We start from the raw sequence: 24,269 nt of genomic DNA, 5'->3' as shown, positions 1-24,269 counted from the left end.
AGTTTTTTCTGATGGCTATGCTTCTTTTCTAGCCACTCAATCACTTCTTACTTCAGACTATTTTACTGAAGATTAGAACACTTCATAGCCACAATACATTAATTCATTCGACCGTCCAATCTGCATTCTCAGCATGCTTTAATTTTCTTCTTGCATTCTTCACCCCTCCGTGCATGGCTTTCTCCGTATGTCGATTGAGTCATAGTTGTAGTCACTTGGACTGTTCGTAAGGTTATATTAAATATTTTTTTCTTTCTACTGCCACGATCTTCCTATGCAACGTTGTTGAGTTTCTGATCGGTCAAGAAAACGCTACAGGTTTTCCTGCATTTGTGGATTCCATTTGCCAAGTTCAAAACTAATTCCTCTTACATTTTAAAGGGAAACTCCCACAAAATAAAAAGACCGATCCCCTTCTCCAATGTTTTCACAAGCTCCACAAGATACCCTTTTCACTTTTGTCCAGTCACAGGTAGAAGAATCTATCCTTAGATGTTACACAGCCTTGTTCATGTGTATGAAGAGACACCAGATGACTTAGTGGGGCAGAGTATCTCTTTCCGACATCTATTTGCACCCTAAACTAGTCAAGGACCACCCTCCACTCGCATCCTCCTTAATCATTTCAGGGGCTAGCGGAGACTGCAAGTGGATGGCATGTTCTCTTGCAATTACTAGATTCGTTTGAAAAATATAATTCTGTGACGCTTTGAAAGTTTTGGGGACAATTTTATTTTTCTAGTCTTTCTAGGTCCTCATTAAATTCTACCTCTATTAAAGCAAGGACTTTCTGCATGCTTGTTGTTTCCCTACACTTTATTAATATTTTGTTGTCATGCTAGTGGGAATATGTTTGTCTTGTCTACTTTTTGTTTGGATCCAATAGTAAACATGCGCAGAACCACTCTCACGCCTCTAGACTATATTTGTTTTCCATTGTCTGCAATATGCTCAAATAACGTTCTGACTAGTTTAGTGTAACTTGCTGTTTTATCTGTTGCTGCGTTTAAGTTACTAGCAATTGTTGAATAGCACTGCAGAAAAGGATTTTTTTTTTTATCGGTGCCCGCACAGAAAAATGCACAACAGACAAAATATATCCATTTTCACGTGCGTTCTCAATCTAATAATACAAATAAAACATATTATATTATGTTGTACACACAATTAGCTTGGCTCCAGCACTAATTTATGCCACAACTCGTATTCTAGCCAAAAAACTGCAGTAAATGCAAATAATGCAGACATAGTACTCTTAAAGTGTATGTTTCAGTAGCTGAAAATGAGTGGATGGGTATGCAAATTCTTTGATGTTTTAAATTTGCATTTGGATTGAGTATTTGCTAAACACGATGTAAAGGGTTTGATTCATACTGATTATTCAGTGGTAATGTATGTGAAAAAACTATTTAAATATTTTTAGAAAATTCCAGAATTGGGAAAATAAATGCTGAATATATATTTTATTTGGGGTAGCTTTGGGGTCACCTTTGGTGAGGTACTTTTGCATTCTTATTCATGCTTTCAAATACTTTATCATACATTTGAATTTCTATGCGCTCTAGGTAAACTGTTGAAAGAACATTCGACATTAAATACGAACACACATTTTCTTTTGTTTTAATAATGTAAGATGAGACCGGAAACGCTACGTTTCATTGCTGTTATACATTTTACAGCTCTTCGCCTTTTGCAAATATAAAAAAACTTGCTTTCACAACATTTCTCATGTATGTCTTCCCTACTGCAAATTGTTACCTTAACTATAACGTTTTTAAGTAACATCTGCCAGTGATCGTTTTGGCGAGCAGTCATGTATTTCATCAAAAGATTAGCAACGTGTTTTTTTCTATGAACAGGTCTGGTTAGAATAATTTAGGAGTGTAATTTTCAGGACGATTGTTTATTTATGACATGCTAGTGGCATAATCGCATATAAATATTATTGCTCAAATTTGGTATATTGCATTTGATGTCTATGTATTGCAAATTTACCACCCGCTAGCCTTTTTTTTTATTAAGGAACTTTAACAGTGTAGATTCTCAGAATGATTTAAATTTCCTAATAGGCAGAGGCCACAGTTCTCAATAAAGCATGCTCTGTACACAATCTCCAGAAGATTCCCGATTCTGAAGGTCCCAAACATGTTGTTTATTTTTCTGGCAATACAATGGAAACTTGAAAATTATAACACTGTAGTGAAAGGACACTTGGCACAGGTAGAGCTAGAGACGCTTCCACTTACCCGGAATTAATTTTTCAAAAAGTCTAATTTCTTGTTTGTTAAATCTGTAGATTATCCACTCCACTTTATTGCTGCAACCAACCAACCTAGTTTAATGCTGTTTTGGAGTTGTTATACATTAGAGCAGCACATTTTAACTGTAACCATTTATAAGAAGAGCCCCCAACTGTGTTTTCTTTTTGATCATTTGTTACCCCAATTCTTTTCTTTTCTGATGCAGATCTTTACCATTCTCTGGTCTAACCACTCTTCCACTTATTTCCAAATGCTATTTGTAAACCTCATCAGTAAGAGAAAAGGACTTAGTTCGGTATTTGTCATAATTACATGTTTCATTCATCATGTAAAAATACTCACTACAAATCCTAGAGGTTGAGAAAGTTAATTTGTTTTCATCTGTTATACAACTCAGTTCCTCTTTGCTTATTTTAACATTCATCCCCAAAAAAGTAATACAAAAAAATCTTTTGTGAACATATTTAACATAATTTATATTTTACATATTTATATTGATAATTCCCTTATCGTGTTCTTTCCTCCACTACCTCCTTGATTGTTCAAGTTGCCCATGAGCACAACAAATCAAACTCCAACTACTTAAGTCAGACTATTGTGTATGTACCTAGCTGCCTGTCTTTTCTGTATATACCCTACATCTCCTCAGTCATGAAAGGTTTGTCAAACCAGGTCTCAGTAAATGTTTAAAAAAAATAAAAAAGTGAAACTTTTTAGGTCTCGCTAGACGAAAGCAAAAGCAAAGCTTTTGCTGTCTATGCGAGACAACTTATGTAGTTACTTTTGGGGGAATGTGGACAGCAGACTGTCACAAGCGTTTTCTGGCCGAGATTTGACCTCGTGGGCGCGCACGCCCAGCACGGCGCCGTGCACGTCCCCTGAACACACACATGCAGGAAGGCACACACACGCGCGCACCCCCCCTACTTCCCCGCACTCACCGGCACCCCCCACCGCACACACACAGGAGCGCACCTACACACACACACACACATACAGAGCCACCCCCCCCGCCGCCGCATACATCGAAGCGCTCAACCACCCCCCCGCGCCGCCGCCGCATACATAGAAGAGCCCCGCCGCCGCATACATGGAAGAGTCCCCTCCCCCGGCCGCCTCCGCATACATAGAAGAGCTCCCCCTCCCCCGGCCGCCGCATACATACAAGGCCCTCCTCCTCCCCCCCCCCCCCCAAGCCGCCGCATACATACAAGGGCCCCCCCCCACAGGCCCCACTTACCGTCATTTTAAAGTCTTGCAGCCTCCGCTGGGCTCTCCCTCGGGCATGGGAGCCCCGCGTCACCAGCACAGCTTCTCTTTTTCATTCGCGGCCCATGAGAGGTGGGCCGCTTTGAACTACAAAATGACGTAACCGTGTGTGCCAAAGGCAGTGGGGCAGCGGTCACGAAGGTCAAACTGCCCCCTCCTCAATGCCTACCGCGGACCGCAGCTAAAATGGCCGCTCCGTGGGATAAGTTTGTGCTGATGCAGAGGGCCCTATACCAACCAGCCACCTATAAGGCCCCGCAGGTGAGAGTTCCCGATGGCCCAGCTGGCCCCGCCCGGGAGCCTCAGGCACTCGTCGAATCCCTCCAGTAGTGAAGCGCTACCAACCTTTCACTGCGCCAGTCCTCACCCGGGGCCACCCTCCCTGCGTTGGTACAATATGGGCGATGAGCCGTGGCTTCAGTGAGGGCGCACACACGCAGATCGTGGGGGATAGTACTATGCCATTGGGCTCCGTCGTCTACTTACCAAGGTAGGATTCCAGCAACTCTGCACAAAAGCAGGCCTCCGTCTCGGCAAGACCCGTCTCGGGCCGCCGGCACCTCCCTCCAGGCCCGGCCGCGGGTCCGCCACTCAAGGTCGGGCTATGCGCGGCCCACCGCTGCGTCGATCCCTCCAGGTTAGACCCCGAGCCTCAAACACCCGGCTGAACCCGGAGGCAGTCTGCGGGTTCCATCCAACACCTCGTATAAGGGAGGAAAACGAGCAGCTCCGGTTACACCGGGCCTGCGCCTTCTTTCTGGACCAGACCTCCGCAAGCTCCCACAAAATGGAGACGGCGCCGCCACGATCCAGGCACCCAAAACCTCAGAAAATGGGGCCCGCTGCTGTTGCTTTCGATCGAGGCCACTCCAGGTGCTACAGGACTACTAGGAACACAGAAACGTCAGTGAAATGGCAGACGATGGACAGGAGCTTGACTCAAAGCATCCTACCTTGCCGCGATCTTGGCCACGCCCCTTGTCTGTACATTTTAGAATACATTCAGCAATACCATATTGTAGGATTTATCATTACCATTCTACTGAGTTCTTTAATCCTAGTGTTCTGGCTTTTCTTTTTCCAGTTATTAACTAAGAACATTTTCCAATGTTAACCTATGGGCTGGGGACCTGCATTGGAAAATGAACCAAAGTAATTTGCCCCTAAGTGTCTCCTTCTCAGTTACTATCATTTGGGACTCCTCCAAGCCTTCTAGGTTTTCAAGTGCCTTCTTGACATGGAGTCAATCTATACACAAGGAGTGAATACAGATACATAGTAATAGTATATGCAGGAAGTATACGATAGACAGGATATGTGGACGGTAGAGTTCTGAGGTAGATACGGTAGGGTGTTGCGAAAGTGGGTAGAGTAGAGGCACAGATTTCCCCCCGAGGTATAGGTAGTGATGCTCAGATTTATTTGGAGAGTGCGGGGGGCATCGGGACAGTCGGAAGGCTTAGGGTGAGAGTTTAGATATTTATTGACAAGGAGAAGTTTAAGTTTCTTCCTGAAGTGATGGAATGATTGTCACTCTTTGTGTATGTTTTGTAAATAAACACTGCAGCCTTCATTTAACTCTCCAGACATAGGTTCATTTTAAATACCTTTTACAGTAGAAGTTGAATAAGCCTAACGTGGAGTTCTAATTCAATGCACTGCTGCTTTACTACAGTTTTGCAGTAGTAAAGTGTGCAGAGTCCTCAAGCCAGCAAAATCAGACAAGAATAAATGGGAAAACCTCAACAGAAATAGGGTAATTTCCGACACATACATTCAGTTGTCTTTTGATAGTTGTGGACCCAAGGATATCATCTTCGTCCTGACCTGCATCGCCTTTAAATGTTTTTTATTTTTTGACATAAATTATGCATCTCACCTTTTGTAGTCTCCTGCTCACACAGAAGCTAATGGTACATCTTTGTCGAAACCGCTAGCCCTTCTTCCCACCCTTTTTAAAAGTCCCCCCAGCCAAGTATGATGACCCGCTCTCCTACCCCAACCACAGCACAAGGACTTGTTACCTTCCTCCTCCTTCCCCTAACCCTTTGTCCCAGCCCTGGACCAGTACGATGCCAAGCACCAGGGCAATCAGCAGGAGCCTAATTCAAGTTTCAGGTAAAGCGACAGCAATTCATGTAGCTTGCTATTCGATGTGGTGTGCTATTATAGTAGACTTCTTCTTTCAGTACATAACAGTAACTGCATATCATTGAGCGCAACGTTTCTGAGGCCTGATGCAGAAGATATTTCTTAAAAACTATTAGAACATTGGAATGTTGGGAGCTCCATTGAAAACAATGGAGTGCTCTGGGCTTATAATGGCTGGTATAAGCCTGGAGCTCCAACATTACAATGTTTCTTTGTTCACAGCTCTGGCTGTGAACAAAGGCTTCAGGGAACCTGAGGGGATTCCAATCCCCTCACGCTTCCAAAAGGCTTTATTTTTTTTCTTAGAACATTCTGTCCTCTAGTGACAGAATGTTCTAATAGCCTTATAGCCCTTCGTAGATGGGATATACCGCTATTAAAGTCCCTCTCCCTTGTTAAAGGCCCTCGCCTTCGGCTCAGGGCCTTTAACGCTGGAGAGGGCCTTTAATAGTCGGTATAGCCCTCTACGGCGGGCTATAAGGCTATATTAAGTAACTCCTTCCTTGTTTCGTTTGCTTTTCCAATGGACATCCTATGGTGTGTTTCCTTTTGTTTCCACTGCTTTCCACTTAAACTTGAAACGCTTTTACTTCCAATTTATTCAGGTCTCAAAGTTGTCCATCATAGTTAAACACAGTATATTAGGTCTTCAACTCAAAACACACTTTCTCTTTTTTATGATACTGTTGTGGTTCTACCAGCAATATAGCCTTATAGCCCGCCGTAGAGGGCTATACCGGCTATTAAAGGCCCTCTCCAGCGTTAAAGGCTCCGAGCCGAAGGCGAGGGCCTTTAACAAGGGAGAGGGTCTTTAATAGCGGTATAGCCCATCTACGAAGGGCTATAAGGCTATTAGAACATTCTGCCACTAGAGGGTAGAATGTTCTAACAAAAAAGAACAAAACCTTTTGGGAGCGTGAGGGGATTAGAATCCCCTCCGGTTCCCTGAAGCCTTTGTTCACAGCCAGAGCTGTGAACAAAGAAACATTGGAATGTTGGAGCTCCAGGCTTATACCAGCCATTATAAGCCCGGAGCACTCCATTGTTTTCAATGGAGCTCCCAACATTCCAATGTTCTAATATGCTTTGGTGACTAAGATGAATAATTTACACTTGCATGTCATGTTGCATCTTAGACTTGATGGATCAAATGTCTACTATATTCAGGATCATAACTGTAAACCCAACAGATAGAACAAGATTAGATAATGAAGGTCGACACAATTGTTTCTATACATTAAAATGTCCTTTACAGAGTAAGAAATGCAGATTTTACTAAACAATAGTAATTAGCTTAGGGTTAGAGCATTATAGGAAACTCATTTTGAGTTTGTTAAAAATATGCATCAGATATGTGTTCATGTATTAAACCATGGTTTCTAATTTAAATTTGTTTCTGAAATTTTGCAGATAACTAGAGAAGACGTGAATTCTGGTCAAACTACAAGCTTTAAAGTTAATCTGGAGCCTGAAACGTTCAAACCAAATCTTAGTGATCCAAGTCATTTACTGCAGCCTGACCAAATTGAAAAGGTGGGATTTATTTGACTAATGCTTTCAATAGATCGCCCATATATTGCCAATACTAATTTTACATTATTGAGTGCCTATTCCATTTCTTAAATTAGAGTGGGTTCATAGTTAATGCTCTAAATGTAAACTAGGTGCTCAGTATGGATCTGTGTTTGGTTTATTGCCACTGTATCCACTACTCTATTGGGTATTTAAGTATTCTGCTACATTGCTCATACTCTTATTCATTATATGCATTTGATCAGTGTGGGGGGTTATTCAGAGGGCTTTGATTTGATTGGTACAATCATTCGGTTTTAAAGTGGTTTCATATGCTGATGAGACTCCGCTTATTGTTTTTCATATCAGAACATTTCCCTGACTCTGCCCTGTTTTAAATTGTGACTTATTTCTATATTCATCTTGATGAAGGAGAAATGTTTGCAACTCTGTGCACATAACAACGAAAAACGTATTTTTGGCGAATCTCAATTCATCTGGTCACAAGCCTGGTGGTCACCTGAATTTGGCTCCTTGCCTCTCCCCGTATAGTCAGCAAGAAATCGGGGAGGGAAATTTGATCAAGACCTCTCTTCCATCTGTCAAATTTCAGCAGTCTCTTCCTACTTTACTTTCTTTCCCTCTGAAAAGGTTTGAACACTACCCATATCTATGTGCAAGGATATATTTCATGTTATCTGATAGAGACTTCTAGCTGCATATTCCTCATCTTTGATTTCACAGGCGTCATATTGGATCCTGAAACTTTTGCGTGAGCATTACCCCTGCACGCCGTCAGATGGTTCTGTTCTGTTCCACGTGGTGTTATCCGCGTTGCTGGTGCCGGATGAGACATTGTGGTCACCTGTATAGACGCCACCCAGGCGAGCGGACGTCAGTTACTTTTCAAGTTTCTCACGTCAGAAACGCAGAGCTACGGAGTGAACTGACTAGTGTGTGTCCAAACAAGGGCCATGTAAAGTGACCAATCCTAACACTGTAAAACGGCGCACAGGGATATGGCTTACGCAAAAGTTTCCAGATTCAGTCTGATGCCTGGGAAATTGAAAGGTAAGCAATCTGCAGCTAGACATTGTCTCTGCCGGATAATGTGTTACCGAAGGTAAGTAACTTGTTAATCTTTACGGCCAGACTGGACTACTCTGAAGTCTCTCAACCAGTGTATTCACACATTTTTGTTCAGAATACTCAAGGCGGTGCAAAATGCATCTGCCTACATTATTAATATTCCTCACCACCAGCCCATTTCCTCTAATCTAAGGGAGTGCGAGCTTCAGTTACTCTAAATTCATAAAATAATCCAATTAAAAAACCCTATTGATCACCTATAAGACCACACTGAAATTGGATAAGAGTAGGTTTGTACGGGGAGCACCATGTCATATGCAGCCATACGTGTAATTATGAGTGATATTTCAACGAGTACAAGGGACACTTTCTCGTGCGCAGAATCAAGCAATGAAGACTAGCAAAACATATAAATATTTGAAATGACACCCTCTTGAGCAACGTGAAACTGCAAGAAGATCTTAAAACTGCTGCAAAGCACCAGAAATTGATAGGCAAAAACCTAGTGCCAATGAAACCTGATTGTACTGTTAAACGACGTGTAACCATGTCATTAAACATGTTAGAAAAGTCCCAACAAAATAAACATCCGTCAGTTACACATACATCAAGGCGGTCTATTGGATCCATCCACTGATGTTGGCTTTAGAATAGTGTAACAACTTATCTAACACGTGCAGCTGTCTGATGTGATCACTCGCTGCCATTGGCATCACTGTCTTATTGCTGGTACTTGGGCCACGGTCCGGCCGCTGCTGAGTCTCGGGACTAGAATTGTGGCTCAAGCAGGTGGCGCTTGCAGGCAGCGACTGTAGTCTCTAAGGGCTGGCTGCGGCAAGCATGTTGAGCTCAGACGAAGCTGCGAACCACCAAAGGCAGCAGCATTTTGGCTTTGCAGCATGGCCTGCGGCCTCCACAGGGATCATCGGTCTGTCCGGACTTCTATCAGTTCCCGGGCGGGTTGTCCTGTTAGACTGTCCTGGCGGCTGCTCGCCAGTGCAATCCGTGTCACTGAGTTACTTGTCTACCTCGATCGGCTACAATAATTCGGCAGGGGGTAAAAATAATAACAGACATTTAGTACAATGTTGTATGTACCCTTTTCAGTTCATTTTGTGGGTTGTTTGACTCACCAGTGAGGTAGACCATCTTAAACACCAACCCCAGGCCTTCAGATTTCAAACTGAGTTGTCTGAGGTCTACTTATCCGAGGCTTTATATACAGACTAATATAACAATTTCAACTCAAAATCTGCTACAGTTTATACCTGATGATGTTAAAGTATCTGAGGTTTTCCTTTTGTACTGAGGTTACTGTCCCTTAAGACTGCAACTTTAGAGAGGTTGTCTCTGAGTCAGCCATTGTGTGTTTGTATGTGTGTATAAACCTGAGAAAATGTCACACTCCTGAAGTCGCTAGCAAAGTTTTTTTGTTCTTGGAGCCAGACAAACATATTTTACTCTCTGTACCCTGTGATGTATGTAAGGTCTTCTCTTGAAAAATCTTGTTGGGCAAAACTGGTTGATTTTGATTTCATTCATTAATGACAGTGTTTTGCTCTCTTCTGGAGATGAACCTGTCATGAATGCATCTTCTTCCTCCTTTCCAATCCTTTGTCTGTAGATAAGTCATCTTAATGGAAATTGAAGTGTAACATACCATGAAAGATGAATGGAGTGTCTCAATGTGACCCGTGCCCTTAAACCCAGCCCCTCTCAATCCATCCCATTAATGATACCTTGTCGGCCTTTCCTCAGTCAGCATCTTGAAAAGGAGCCAAAACCAACTACTGCATCTGTTTGCCTCTGGTTGTCAAACACTCAAACTCCTTTTCTTTCATCCACCCACTGTAGGCAACCGTTGTCACCAAGGGTAATTCTTGTTGATAAAATTTTCTCTACTGAAGATGTCTTTAACCAACCAGTCATCTAAATTCCCTTTTCAACAGTATTGCGACTGATAAACTGGGTAAGACCCCGAGCCCCTTCAGCCACTTATCCTCATGATTCTCCCATCACAATACACACTGTTTCACCAGATACTCATTGAATGAGGAAATGCATTCTGACTTGGAGAAAGAAACTGCAAGGGAATTAGAAATGTTTTTATTTGATGTGTTGGCTACAAGTCATATAAAGCAGCTTCCCCCATTATGATAAACAATTGTACATACCTTCGTGCATGAATGTGTTTTTTGTGACAGATATCATAGAATACATTCACGTCAATCTACATTTTGAGTACAGTCAACTGCATTTTGATCTATGCCAAGCATAAACATATGTTGACCATGGGCATTAGATCAAATGCCAAATCCCACCCACCTGAATTCCCTACTTGAAACCTTCCAAGTCACTAGAAAACCGTCAGCATGTTGCAGGGGAGGGGAGGTGCCTATGCTGGTCTGGTGCTCTTTGTGTATAAATCCTGGGGATATCCTTTATTACAGAGCCTACTTTTGTACAGTCATTGGAGGATATGTATTATATATTAGTGCACATTCACTACCTGGGAGCCCACTTCCTAATCGGAGTCTCGGGTATGTACCTTGAATCTCTCCTATAACATGTCCCACTCCATCAAAATTGGAGTTTTGTGGAGCCCCTACTCTCCTCTCGCCTAAGAGCTACACTTTTGGCGAGGCCCCATGAATTTAGATCTTCCCTCCAATCTATTAAACTTTAGGTTATCCAGTATTGGGGTATCTTTCGTAGATTCACATGCCTGAATCATTCGCCATCGCCGAGGCGGGAGTCCCACGGTAATAATACATACTAAAGCAGTGCCTTTGTAAGAAACTGTAGTAGGCTGACAAGACAATAGGCCCAAAAGGCCCAAAGCTTAGTAGCCTATCTACCTCATGGTATAAAAAGAACCGAAAAATAGCTCCAGCCAATCAGATACCAGCACCCTCTAGAACCTTCCCAGCAGAGGCAGATTTTCACCGCACGTCGTGTGGAAGGGAGTCTCCCTGAGTACATTCACAGTTTCTTCTTTTTCTCTTCAGGATGTCTGAAAAGACAGCTCTCTTCAAAGCTTGTAGAACCTGTGATAAAAATAGGGTCCATGTATATGATCAGTATAAAGACTGCATCTACTGTCTACATCCTAACCATGTTGTTAAGGATTGTAGGATTTGTCGAACCTTCCCTGCCAAAACCATCAGGGACAGGGAGGCAAGGGCTCTTTTATGGCTCAAATCATCTTCTACAGATGAGGAGGACAGAGCCTCTACTTCCAGCAAAAGGGCCAGATCCAGGGACACCTCTTCTCCCGAGAGGAGGAAACATCAAAAAATCCTTTTCGTAGAGCTTCAAAACACACAAGGGGGTAGTCGTCTTCTCCTCCTTCTGGATCAACTTTATCTCCGCCTTCAGAGTCTTCCAAATCTTCAGCTACAAAAACAGTGAGTAAAGCCCAGATCAAGATTCTTTCTCTGGTGTCTTCTCACACAGTTTCTGTGACCTCTTCTACTTCAAGTACTTCATCTACGGTCTCTACAAGAGCTATAACCTCTCCTATTGTGTCTTCAAAAATTTCTACTACAAAGAAGTCTTCTGGGACTAAAGAATCCTCTTCTGTCACTCCTTCATCTAAATCGCCGTTGACGTCAATCCCATCGATGACGGTTTCTTCATCTACAAATTCATCGTCGACGTCTAAGTCATCGACGACGACGAGCCCGTCGACGTCAAAGATATCGTCGACAAAGAGCCCATCGACGGCAGTCCCATCAACGAAGAGCCCGTCGAGGACAAGCCTGTCAACGGTAGCCCCGTCGACGACAAGACCATCGGTGGCAGCCCAGTCGACGAAGAGTCCATCAACGGCAGCCCCGTCGACGAAGAGTCCATCGACGGCAGCCCTGTCGACGATGATTCCATCGACGACGACATTCTCAACGGCTCAGTTGTCTATTAAACCTTTAGTCGATAACCCCTTGTCCTCGAAGAGTCCCTTAATGACCAGAAGTCCACCTGCGTGAACTTGGTCAGCGATTCCACAAGTATCTCAAGCTTCGCCTGTTACGTTCACCCAATTTCAACTAAAAACGTACCATAAGCAAGACTATACTAATATATTTCTGTTGTTACCATCACATATCTTGGAGACATATGTAGAGGAATCTGATGAAGATGACGGGGGGGGGGGGGGAGAAGGCCCTTTTGGGATTGCACGCCATCCGTCAGAGTTGCGAATAAAATGTCAAGAAGAGGATAAAGAGGAAAACTACCAGGAGCATTTTTATCAAGAAGGCTTGTCTACGCCCTATCATAGACCGTCACATAAGGTTCCACGTTCGGAAGAAACAAGTCATCTTCCTCCTTCTCTGATCCAAGATTTGCAGGCCATGTTGGCTGATTATCGGCAGAGGTTTCCACCTACACCGACTACTCCAATGTTACCAACCATGCCGGCAGATACACCTACGCCACCAATAGAGGATACTATTTCACAGAGACACCCTGTAGAAGCTATACCGCAAGTGGGTCAGGATACTTCATCATCAGATGAGGATGAAATAGAGGAAGGTGAATTGCCTAATGATAATGTACCTGGGGATCCTTGGGATGAATATATAATCCCATGCCTTCGCCTCCTATGCCGCAACCCTCTGATTTACCACCTGAGGATATTGGCGGCTTTCATAACATTATGCAACGGGCTGCAGCACTGTTCGAACTTCCAGTTACTATCGAACAATCTGATTGTTTTCTTCACGACTTCAAAGAAGGTTATAAAAGAATCACCAGAGCAATACCGATCATAGATTTTATTTGGAAGGAAGTTCTTAAGATAATGAAGACACCTGCCTCTATACCCGCGGTCCTTCCTCGGATTGAAAAGAAATATCGAGCCCCGCTAGACACTCCATCTTTCCTTGTGGGACACCCGCGTCGGGACTCTGTAATTTCGCAGGCTGCACAGCAGAGGGCAAAGAATCCATCCACCCCAATCTCAACTCCACCAGATGAAGAGGGTAGACAATTGGATTTGATAAGCAAAACATTTTCCACCAATGCTGCATCATCCATCAAGGCAGCAAACTCTCTGGCAATCTTAGCACGTTATGACCGCCAGATGTGGTCGGAGTAATCTGAGTTCTTAGACCTTATACCTGAAGATCACCAGCAGGAAGCACGGAGAATAGTGCTCAAAGGGGAATGGGCGGCATCGGAAATTATTGACTGCGCCTTAGATATTTCTAATACTAATTTTCGACAGCTAGCGGGGGCTGCTGTTCACAGACGCCAGGGATGGCTCAAAGCAAACTCTTTTAGACCTGATGTACAGACTAAAATAATGGACATGGCTTACGATGGTGACTCACTATTTGGTAAGCATATAGATGATGCCTTGCTGACCATCAAGACCGATACGGACACTGCTAAATCGCTGGGTACCCTGCAGTATAAAAGAGGATCTTTCAGGGGATCAAGAGGTCGTGGTTTTTCCTCTAAAGGAAATTACCACAATCAACAAAACAGACAATACCAATCTCAATATAAGCAGCCTTATTACCCGTCCTCTTACAGGCAATCATCTTCAAGCAATTTCTCTCGTCAGGGCAGACGACAACGGTCAAACAATCAAGGCCGTGACTCAAATAAAAGACAATGAGCTTTGTCGGACGCCAGTCAAACCTTCTCCCCTCTCTGTGGGCGCAAAGATCTCGGCCTTTTTCCAACAATGGTAGCACATCACATCAGATCAGTAGGTCCTCGACCTTTTTGAAGGAGGTCACACTCTAGAGTTCTTAAAGAAGCGACCTACGACCCCGCCCAAGGGTCCCCCTTCCCCTCGTCTTCACTTACTGTTCAGAGAAGCTTTAAGCATGTTCCGCAAGAATGCGATAGAGAAAGTTCCAGTCTCGCAAAAAGGGAAAGGATTCTACTCTTGTTTCTTTCTCATAAGGAAAAAATCCGGGGAGAGGCGCCCGATTCTCGACTTGCACAAACTCAACACGTTTCTGAAGAAGCAGAGTTTTCGAATGGTGACGCTGGATGATGTGTTGAGCTGTCTCAATGAAGGGGACTTTATGGCTTCTCTGGACTTGGAAGACGCTTACTTCCAAATCCCTATACATCCCAAACATCGCAAATACCTAAGATTCACAGGTGCTCCCGTTCGGACTGAAATCGGCACCAAGAATATTCACAAAATGCCTAGCTCTAGTCTCTGCCACTCTGAGGTCTCGGGGTATTCAAGTCTTCTCATACCTCGACGACTGGCTGCTCAAAGGACCATCAAAGCAGGCTACGAGACAGGCTGTCAAAAGTTGCCTTCATCTATTCTCAAATCTGGGACTCACTCTCAATGCAAACAAGTCACAGTTGCAACCCCTCCAGGTTCTAACTTTTCTAGGAGCAACTCTAGACACCAAACAGTGCAAGGCGTTCTTGTCAGAAGATCGTCAGAACAAGTTACAAAGCCTGGCAAAGTTAATTTCAAGAAGAAAGTCAGTTTTTATCCGAACATTCGCTTCTCTTCTGGGGATGTGCTCTTCGGCGATCAGCTTAGTCCCGCTTGCAAGGCTCAGGATGAGACCTCTGCAGGAAGAGCTGCACCCGCAATGGCAACAGGCCAGAGGGTCATTCGACGATTCCATAAAGGTGACGATTCCATAAAGGTGACCTCACGAATGATACATGCTCTTCACTGGTGGTCAAAAAGAAGCAATCTATCTCCGGGTCTCACATTCCTGACCACTTCCCCAGAGTTTGTCCTGACCACGGATGCATCCATGGAAGGTTGGGGAGGACATCTCCAAGACCTTCAAATTCAAGGACGATGGTCTCAACAATATCAACAGAAGCACATCAACGGTCTCGAACTACGAGCCATCTTTCTTTCTCTGCAGGCATTCCTTCCGAGAATCGCGAACTCCTCAGTGCTGGTGCGTATGGACAATACCACCAGCATGTATTACATCAACAAGCAGGGAGGAACGAGGTCTCTCCCTATCGCAGGAAGCTCAGGAATTGTGGGAGTGGGTTATAAAACATGGCATAACCCTCAGAGCAGAGCATGTAAAGGGAATTCAGAATTCTCTGTCTGACAACCTCAGCAGATCTCTCACAGGATGTCACGAGTGGGATTTGGAACAAGAACAGGTGAAGAGGATCTTCCGGATATGGGGCTATCTGTTTGCAACACAATAGAACAGCAAATGCCTTTATTACGCCAGCAGATTTCCTCAACGGGGATCAAGAGGGAATGCCCTGTCCATGCGATGGTCACTTGCACGTCTGGCTCCTGACTTCTTAGAATTTAAGGATCTCAACATTTCTCAGGACTGTAGAGATATTCTATCTAAAGCCTGTGCTCAAAGTACTATCAAGACTTATCGCTTTAAATGGAAGCGTTTTTGCCATTGCTGTGAAATAAATAATGTTCATCCACTCCAAGCTCCACCAGAGGACATCCTTCAGTACTTACTATCCCTAGCTAAATCAGGTCTAGTATTCTCATCTATCAAAGTCCATCTCGCTGCGATTTCTAGATTCAGAAAGAGTCCTAACAGACCATCACTCTGTTCTTCGTCACAATTTTTAAAAGGGCTTTTTCGAGCTTTTCCTCCAATTCGACCTCCACCTCCAGAATGGGATCTCAATACATTTTTATCTCAATTAATGAGGAGGCCATTTGAGCCAATTCAAAAGGCCGAGCTCAAGTTCTTAACCTGGAAGGGGGCACTTTTATTAGCTCTCACTTCAGCCCGGAGGGTTAGTGAAATCCAGGCTTTCACAATTTCGGAACCTTTTCTACATTTCACTAAAGATTACGCCATGTAACGAACAATTAAAAAATTAATTCCTAAAGTACTGTCTCAATTCCATCTAAACCAACCTGTAAAGCTGAAAACCTTCTTCCCGGATCCAGTTACACCGGCGGAAAAGGCTTTGCACTCTCTTGACGTAAAACGTTGCTTGAAGTTTTACCTTCAAAAGACTACGGATATTAGACTATCTAATCAGTTGTTGGTTGCTTATGGTCAATCCACATTAGAACAAACTGTGACAAAAGCAACGGTAGCCAGATGGCTGTCTTCTGTCATATAATTTTGCCATGATAAAGACAACAAACCTTGCACAGAAAGGTCAAAGCACATTCCACTACTTCTACAGCCTTATTTGCTGGGGTCACATTGGATAATATTTGTCGTGCTGCGACATGGAAGAATGTCCACACATTCACGAAGCACTACTGCTTACAGTCTGCGTCGCAGGACGATGCAGCAGTGGGACAAGTGTTCTTCAACATCTCCTTCATTAAGGTTAGACTTTTAAATGTCTCTCATATTGCATTGATGATGTACAAGTATGATCATATTCACTGTAATGTTTCTGGTTGTCAAATATTGTTTTTTAATATGCAGTATGTTAAATGGCTATAACTATCATTTCAGATGTCAACATGACTAAGTTCTGCTTGGAACACAATATCTTTATCTTTGCAGGACAACTATACAAGCAACAACGGGGGACTGCGATAGGCACATGCTTCTCCCCCAGCTACGCAAATCTTTTCGTTAGCTGGTGGGAGAAGCAAGTGGCCTGGACATGGACCAACAAACGATGGGTTGACAGTATTATATTGTGGGGCAGGTACATAGACAACCTCTTTGTCATCTGGCGAGACGACCGCTCCTCGGCTGATGAGTATGTCATTCACGGATTTGACAATCAGCTTAATCTATTCTTTACTGCCAGCATCAGCAAGGAGACTGTCTGCTATCTAGACCTGACTGTATATGTCGAAAATGGCAGAATACTCACTAAACTTGTGCACAAACCAACCTCAGGAAACACGACCCTCCACGCTGGGAGTCACCACCCTAAAAGCCTGATCTCCAATATACCATATGGAGAGTTATTGCGTATTAAATGCAATTGTACCTTGGACAATGAATACCAACTAGCTAAAAAGGGTGCTCTCAAAAGTTTCACAGCCAGAGGCTACTCCTTGAATAGCCTACGAACTGTTGAAACCAAAGTTGATAAGATTCCGAGGAAGGATTTGCTAGTGACCAAAAAATCCAAGATAAATACTGATAGTGATGTCAGTAGTGGGAGTAAAGAACCAGCGAGGATGATCACACAGTTCAATTATAAATCAACCCAAATCGTGTAAATCTTTAAAAAGAATTGAATAATTATACAGACTAATCAGGTACTGCGGAGTAATCTCCCTTTGAAACCGCTGATCACCTATAGACGTGGGAAATCTATGGGTGATCACTTGGTGCATAATCACTTTCAGATAGCACCTCCCAAAAAGGATTCTATTCATGGTTGCTATCCTTGCATGCGTTGCAAAGCATGCAAGTTTAGTAAAAAAGTCTCTAGCTACAGGACTAATATTAATGAGCCTAAAAGTCTGTGGAAGATCAACCTGCTACTTAACTGCAACTCTGAATATACCGTTTACTTCTTGGTTTGTCCTTGCAATAAACGGAATGTTGGTAGCACTAAACATCCTGCCAAAAAGCGAATCCACGAACACATGCGGACGATCAACAATAAGGATACTAATTATCCCATCGCCCGGCACTTCGAAGAATTTCACCAATGCATAGGGACCTATTGAGCTTTTTTTGCTAGGATCAGGTACCGAAAAATCAGAGGGAATGAGACGGAGAGAGACAACTGCGAGTACTAGAGTCTAAGTACATTATCAAGCTCCAAACCATGACCCTGGGAGGCCACAATGGAGATGAAGAGATGTGGGTACACTTGGATTAGTTTTTTTACCCCCCCCTCCTCTTCTCCCTCTTTTCACTTCACTACTACTTATTCTCTGACCAATGATACAAATGTGAAAAAACTGCTGCTGCCCTCCTGAAGAAATTATAATTGCACTAAAGTAATTATTTGGCATATTATATGAATTGTACTGTATTCTATTATAGACATACGTCACTGTTGCATTCATGTACAATTTAGTCAAAGTGCTGCTTGAATGATTGTTTGAATTATTATTATTGCCTGTGGAAATTCTAATCTTCTAAGTAATGAAGCATCCTGTAGTGACTAGTGACATGAGATATTTCTGCCACACTGTAACAGTAAGCTGGATCATTGGCCATTCAGGGCACAATTGTGATGGGTACTTAGGGGCCAATACTGTTGATTCGCATGGTTTTTGCATATTGTTTATGAACTATTTATTTTACCAGGGAGTATCAGACCATTTGGTGACTATTATGGCTTGATGGCCCGTTCCCTGTTCTCTGTAATGTTGCCTGTAAATGCCTTGGTTATTTATCACTGTTTATTTATATTTATTATCACATTTTTTGCACTTTCAAAGATGGCCACCATAGATATGGGCCGATGTCACCTTTTCTATGCTTAGTATTTCATCTGAAATGTTTGATCACAGGCACCTATGAGGTTGTATTTAAGTCTAAATTGGACTTTGTGTCACTGACATTGAAAAAGATGTTCCACGCCGAAACGCGTCTAACGGGGGGGGGGGGGGGGGCGGGGGCCCACTCTAAAGAATCTTTTAGAGATTGACCGCGAGTGCGTCTCTGCTGTTCTTATCCGTACTGCTGTAGATGAGCATATTTATTTATTTTTATTTTATTTTAGAAGTTTTTCATAGCGCTGTCAAGACCCAGAGGAAACAGACCGCTTTACAGTAAGAGAGTAGCATATAATCAACAGAGGCATGACATATGAAAGGTTTTGACAATTAACGAGTGTCACAGTAAGAGCTGCATAAATGTACTGCAGAGTTTCTTTGGTTACAAGGTTCAATGCGGGCACAAAGTTCAGGATCTTGCAGTCTGTTCCGTGTTATCCACAACCAAGGGAACGGATGAGGAACAAGGATTTGAGTTGGCTTTTGAATTCCACAAAGGACGGTATGGTTCTGATGTGCGTAGGGATGGAGTTCCAAATTTTAGGGGTGTTTCCCGTGAAAGAGCAGTCTGCTGTTCTTTTCTTTCTGGTTTTAGGTAGGATGAGCAGGAGTGAGTTAGAGCTTCTCAGATTCCTGGCTTGGCCAGCTTTTTTTAGTTTTTTTGCCAAGTATTAGGGTTTGCCGGTATGGAGGGCTTTGTGGGTTAGGCAGGCCGTTCTGAAGCTACTTCGCATTTCTACTGGTAGCCATTTGAGTTCTTTGCGTGCAGGGGAGATTTGATCAGATTTTTTGATGCCGGTGATCATTCTGGCTGCCGCATGTAATATTGTTTTGATCGGTGCCAAGTGCGATTTAGGAATACCTGTTAGGATTGCGTTCCCATAGTCCAGTCTTGACAGTACCAGGGATTGAGTGGCCAGTTTGATTTTGTTCAGAAGTCTGAGGTTAAAGAATGCACTTTTGGCAGAGCTCCCAATGTGTTTCATCATGTTTAGTTTAGGGTCCAGGGTGACGCCAAGAGATTTAACAGAGTCTGCTAGAGTAAGATTCCCTTTGAGCGCATCGATTGCCTTTAGCCATTCGGTGATTTGAGGGTTGTCCTCCTTGTTCGAGATGAGGAGTGTCTCGGTCTTGTCTGGATTTAGTTTCAGATGGTTACTTGTTAGCCATTCTTGAACATCTTACAGGACATTATTTAGTCTTTGGATGTCAGTGAGAGAGGAGGTTTCCAGATAGATCTGTGTATCATCCGCGTAGAGGTGGAAGCGGATGTTGGCTTTACTGAGTAACTTGTAGAGCGGTTCCATATAGATGTTAAAAAGCTGTGGAGAGAGCACCGATCCTTGGGGGACGCCCTTGTTAACTTGCTGGGTTTCCGAGGTGAAGTTCTTGATTTTTATTATTTGCGTGCGGTTGTGTATAAAGGAGGAGAACCACTTGAGAACTACCTCGCAGAGGCCAGCTCTTTCTTGGAGAGCCTTGATGAGGAATTTGTGGTCCACTTTGTCAAATGCAGCCGAGAGGTCAGGGAGAATGAGGAGGCAGCATATTTGTCTGAGTCTAGAGACCCATGGATGTCATCTATGATGTTCAGCATCGCGGTTTCTGTGCTGCAGCTTTTTCTAAAGCCAGACTGGTGGGGTTCTAGGAGGTTGATGTTGTCCAGGTGTTGTCAGTTGATGGAGAACGCAGCGCTCAAGTGTTTTTGAGAGCAAGGGGAGGTTAGATATAGGTCTGAAGTTGTTCAGATCTGTCGAGTCTAGACCGGGTTTTTTCAGCAGTGGGGTGACTTGCCCCATTTTAAGGCAATCAGGGACCACTCCAGTTCGAGGCATGTGGGCTGCTAAATTCATATCTTAGCATTAGATCGCCGCCTAGTGTTGGGTCCGGATGATCGCACATTGTTGTCCTGGAAGAGTCTTCGAAGTATCCTGAGATAGGTGGCTCCTCCCCTGGACTACAGTGCGCATGGGCATCGGCTCCATCCCTAGATTGTTTTTTTCCGCCATTGGGTTCGGATGCGGTCCCGACTTCTCTTTGTCGGAACCGAGAAAAACTAACTTTTTCAGGCCAAAAGGCCTTGTATTTTCTAGCGTCGGTATTGTTCGCGCACGGTCTCGGGTTCTTCCAACTCTTGAAGTCGGATTCAACGGAGTCTACACTCTTCGGACATCGAGGCCTTCTCATCGCGACACGACTACAACTTTCCAGCATGGAGCGGAGTCCGTTTAAGTACTGTCCGCTCTGTGGGTCCAAGTACCCACATATAGACCTCCACCCGGTCTGTAACAAATGCCTTTCACCGGACCATGACGACGGCAAGTGCAAGGCTTGCGCTCAATTCCGGTCCAAAAAGACTCTCAAGCTCCGGCGCGCGGTGCGCCTGGAGGCCAGACAAGCGGCCCCGGATCCAGAAAACATCTTCGGCGACCAAGAAGAAGATGAACAGGGTCATCTTCTCCAAATCTCCCCACCCGAAACGGAGGTCGAGGCGGATCCGGTGGACGACGACGGAGTCGCGGGTCAAGACCTTCAATACGTCGACGAGGTAGGGGACGTCGAAGAGATTTATGGGGCCGCGGCAGATAGCTCTGGAGACGAGCTATGCCCCGAAGGTTTCGAAGATCAAGATCGGGTCACGGGATCGCCAAGTGGCCTTACCCAAGACCCAGTGCCGCAAGCCACGGCCCCGCCATCAGGCCCGGCCACGGACGTACTTGCTGGGCAAGCCGGATCGAAACCGAAACCTGCGGTGTCGACTGCACCTAAAATGGCCGACCCGAAAACGAAACCGAAACTTATGGACTCGAGCGTCCCTAAAATGGCGGCCGGCCCACAGAAACCTACTGCACCCGCTGCCGCATCGGCTCCGTCGGGCTCCGGTCCGCAAAAGGCGAAGAAGTCGGTCGATTCCGCTGGAACGAAATCGGCGCAGGAGGAGGGATCCTCTAAAAAGGGTGGTCGGCACGGATCAACCGCTGCGACACCGTCCAAGCACGCCAACGCCAGCAGCGTAGTGGATACGGAACCGACTCAAGCGCACGGATCGACTGCTGGCACGTCTGCGCATCGGTCCAAGGACTCTGGGTCGGCGTCAACGGCATCGGCGCCCAAACCTCAGAAGGGCCACCATCACGTCGGATCCGAGGGGAAGGTCAAGACGTCCTCGTCAGCGGCAAAAGCCACTGTGGATGAAGCGTCTCCCATCGCCGCTTCGCTGCAGAGAATCAGGGAAAAGGCCGCTGCTACGTCGGCTCCGTTACCGTCGCCTCAGACGCCGAAGGATGCTCCGGCCAAGCCTAAAAGCAAGCTTCTCTTCCTTCTGCCGCCGAAAGAGGCTCCGAAGGCTTTTTCTACAAAATCGACGCCAAAGAAGGCGGATTCTTCTACGGCAGGGGTACCTTCAAGTCGAGAACTCGAATCAGAGGACGATTCTGAGCACTTCATCGACGCCAACACAGGCAAATTGACAATATACAAAAGAAGGATCACATCAGAGCCTCTAGACTCCTATGTTATCCCACTAAAGAAGAAAAAAGTTCCTCTGGACGCTTCTAACCTCATAGAGCCTATCCAGCCTCCTCCAAGAAGAAGCCCTACTCCCTCACCAGACCATTCTGATGGTGAGGGTTACAATGAGGAGGACCAATACACCTTCCCAGTAAATGAACCAGATGCACACACAGATGCATATGATGACATTGGTGACCAAGGCACCCAAGGTGTGGGGCAAGACCCACAGCCTTTCAGTGCACGTGCATCCCCAACAGAGGATTCTGCAGGTTTTCATGCACTCATCGAGAGGGCAGCTGCTAATCATGATGTAGACATGCATGCTGACCCAGTGGAAGAGGACTTTCTCTTTGACACTTTTTCAGTCTCTGAAAGAACTGTGAAAACGCTGCCTATGCTCAAGGGAGTCCTCAAGCATGCAGCTGACATCTTTAAAGAACCTACCAGGGCGAGAGTGGTCAATCCACGTATCGAAAAGAAGTACAGGCCAGCACCTGCAGACCCTGCATACATTCGGGGACAGTTGCCTCTGGACTCTCTTGTGGTCGCAAATGCCAGAAAACGGGCCAACTCCCAGACAACGGGTGAAGCTCCTCCCCCTGACAAGGAGTCCAAAGTGCTGGAGGCAGGGGGCAAGAGAGTGGCGGCACAGGCTGCCAACTTTTGGCGTATTTCAAATACACAAGCACTCTTAGCACGTTACGATAGGGCGCATTACGACACCCTTGAGCAAATAGTACAACACCTGCCTCCACAGTTTCAAGAGGGCACCAAACTGCTTATAGAGGAAGGTAAACTAATCTCCAACGCAGCCATCAAGTGTGCACTTGACGCCGCAGACACAGCAGCTAGGGCTATCAACACTAGCGTCATGCTGAGACGACAAGCTTGGCTCCGCATATCTGGGTTTAAACCCGATATTCAGACAACAATACTTAATCAGCCAGTCAATCCTGATAGACTGTTTGGTCCAGATGTTGACACCACCCTCGAAAAGATAAAGAAGGACACAGAAACTGCTAAGTCCATGGGGGCCCTGCAATCACAACAGTTTCGTGGCAATAATTTTCGTCGCTCAGGTGCACGTGGAGTCACCAGAGGACAAATGGGTCAACAATCTCAATTCTCAAGGGGGGGAGCACAATCCTCGTTCGCGAAACAGAACAAGGGAGGTTACAGAAATAACAGCAACAGAGGGCGCGGCAGAGGAAACAACAACTCCCGCTCCTCTACCCCTAGCAAACAGTGACTCTCTGTCACTGCCCCCCGACCACTTAACACCTGTCGGGGGGAGACTGCAGCAGTTCCTGCCCGTCTGGAGAAACATCACCACAGACAGGTGGGTGCGACAACTAATCCAGTATGGTTATTGCCTGGAGTTGAAATCCACTCCACCCAACATCCCGCCAAGGCAAAGGCCTATGTCCGCAGAGCACTTGCACTTATTGCAGCAGGAAGTAGTGGCAATGCTGCAAAAAGGCGCAATCGAGCTCGTGCCAGTGGGAGAGGAAGGCACGGGGGTATACTCCCTGTACTTCCTTATTCCAAAGAAGGACGGATCTCTCAGACCCATTCTAGATCTACGTCCCCTCAACCAGTACATACTATCAGAACATTTCCACATGCTTACACTGCAACAGATTCTTCCCTTGTTAAACCAAGGGGACTTCTTAGCAACCTTAGATCTCAAGGATGCTTATTTCCACATTCCACTACACCCGTCCCACAGGAAATACCTCAGGTTCACTATCCAAGGCAAGCATTACCAGTTCAAGGTCCTACCCTTCGGAGTCACCACAGCCCCAAGGGTGTTTACCAAGTGTCTGGCGACAGTAGCAGCGCACCTCAGGAGGCAGAACATCCATGTCTACCCCTACCTGGACGACTGGCTCGTTCAAGCCAAGTCGGAACGACAGTGCGCCGCGGACATGTCGACCACCATTCACCTCCTTCACAATCTAGGTTTCTCGTTGAACTACCCAAAGTCGCATCTTCAGCCGGCACATGTCCGGCAGTTTCTAGGTGCGACGATCAATACCCTGACGGCCATGGCTCAACCAAACCAAGTCAGGATAGACAACATGCAGTCTCTAATCCAGAAG

At 45.0% G+C, this 24,269-nt stretch overlaps 1 protein-coding gene across 6 annotated transcripts in view; it reads left to right on the top strand.

Annotated features, from left to right (window-relative positions):
• Nucleotides 1–24,269, top strand: part of OXR1 (oxidation resistance 1) — a 1,544,927-nt gene that overhangs the window by 1,307,101 nt on the left and 213,557 nt on the right. For all 6 annotated transcript variants that reach the window (XM_078686888.1, XM_078686887.1, XM_078686886.1 and 3 more), the window contains one exon: nucleotides 7,092–7,214. In XM_078686888.1, coding sequence (XP_078543014.1) covers nucleotides 7,092–7,214 — 123 coding nt within the window. The remainder of the gene's footprint in view (nucleotides 1–7,091; nucleotides 7,215–24,269) is intronic.

Source organism: Lissotriton helveticus, chromosome 4_1 (genome assembly GCF_964261635.1).
Source record: "Lissotriton helveticus chromosome 4_1, aLisHel1.1, whole genome shotgun sequence".
Classification (NCBI taxonomy): Eukaryota; Metazoa; Chordata; class Amphibia; order Caudata; family Salamandridae; genus Lissotriton; species Lissotriton helveticus.
This window is presented reverse-complemented; position numbering and strand designations above follow the sequence as displayed.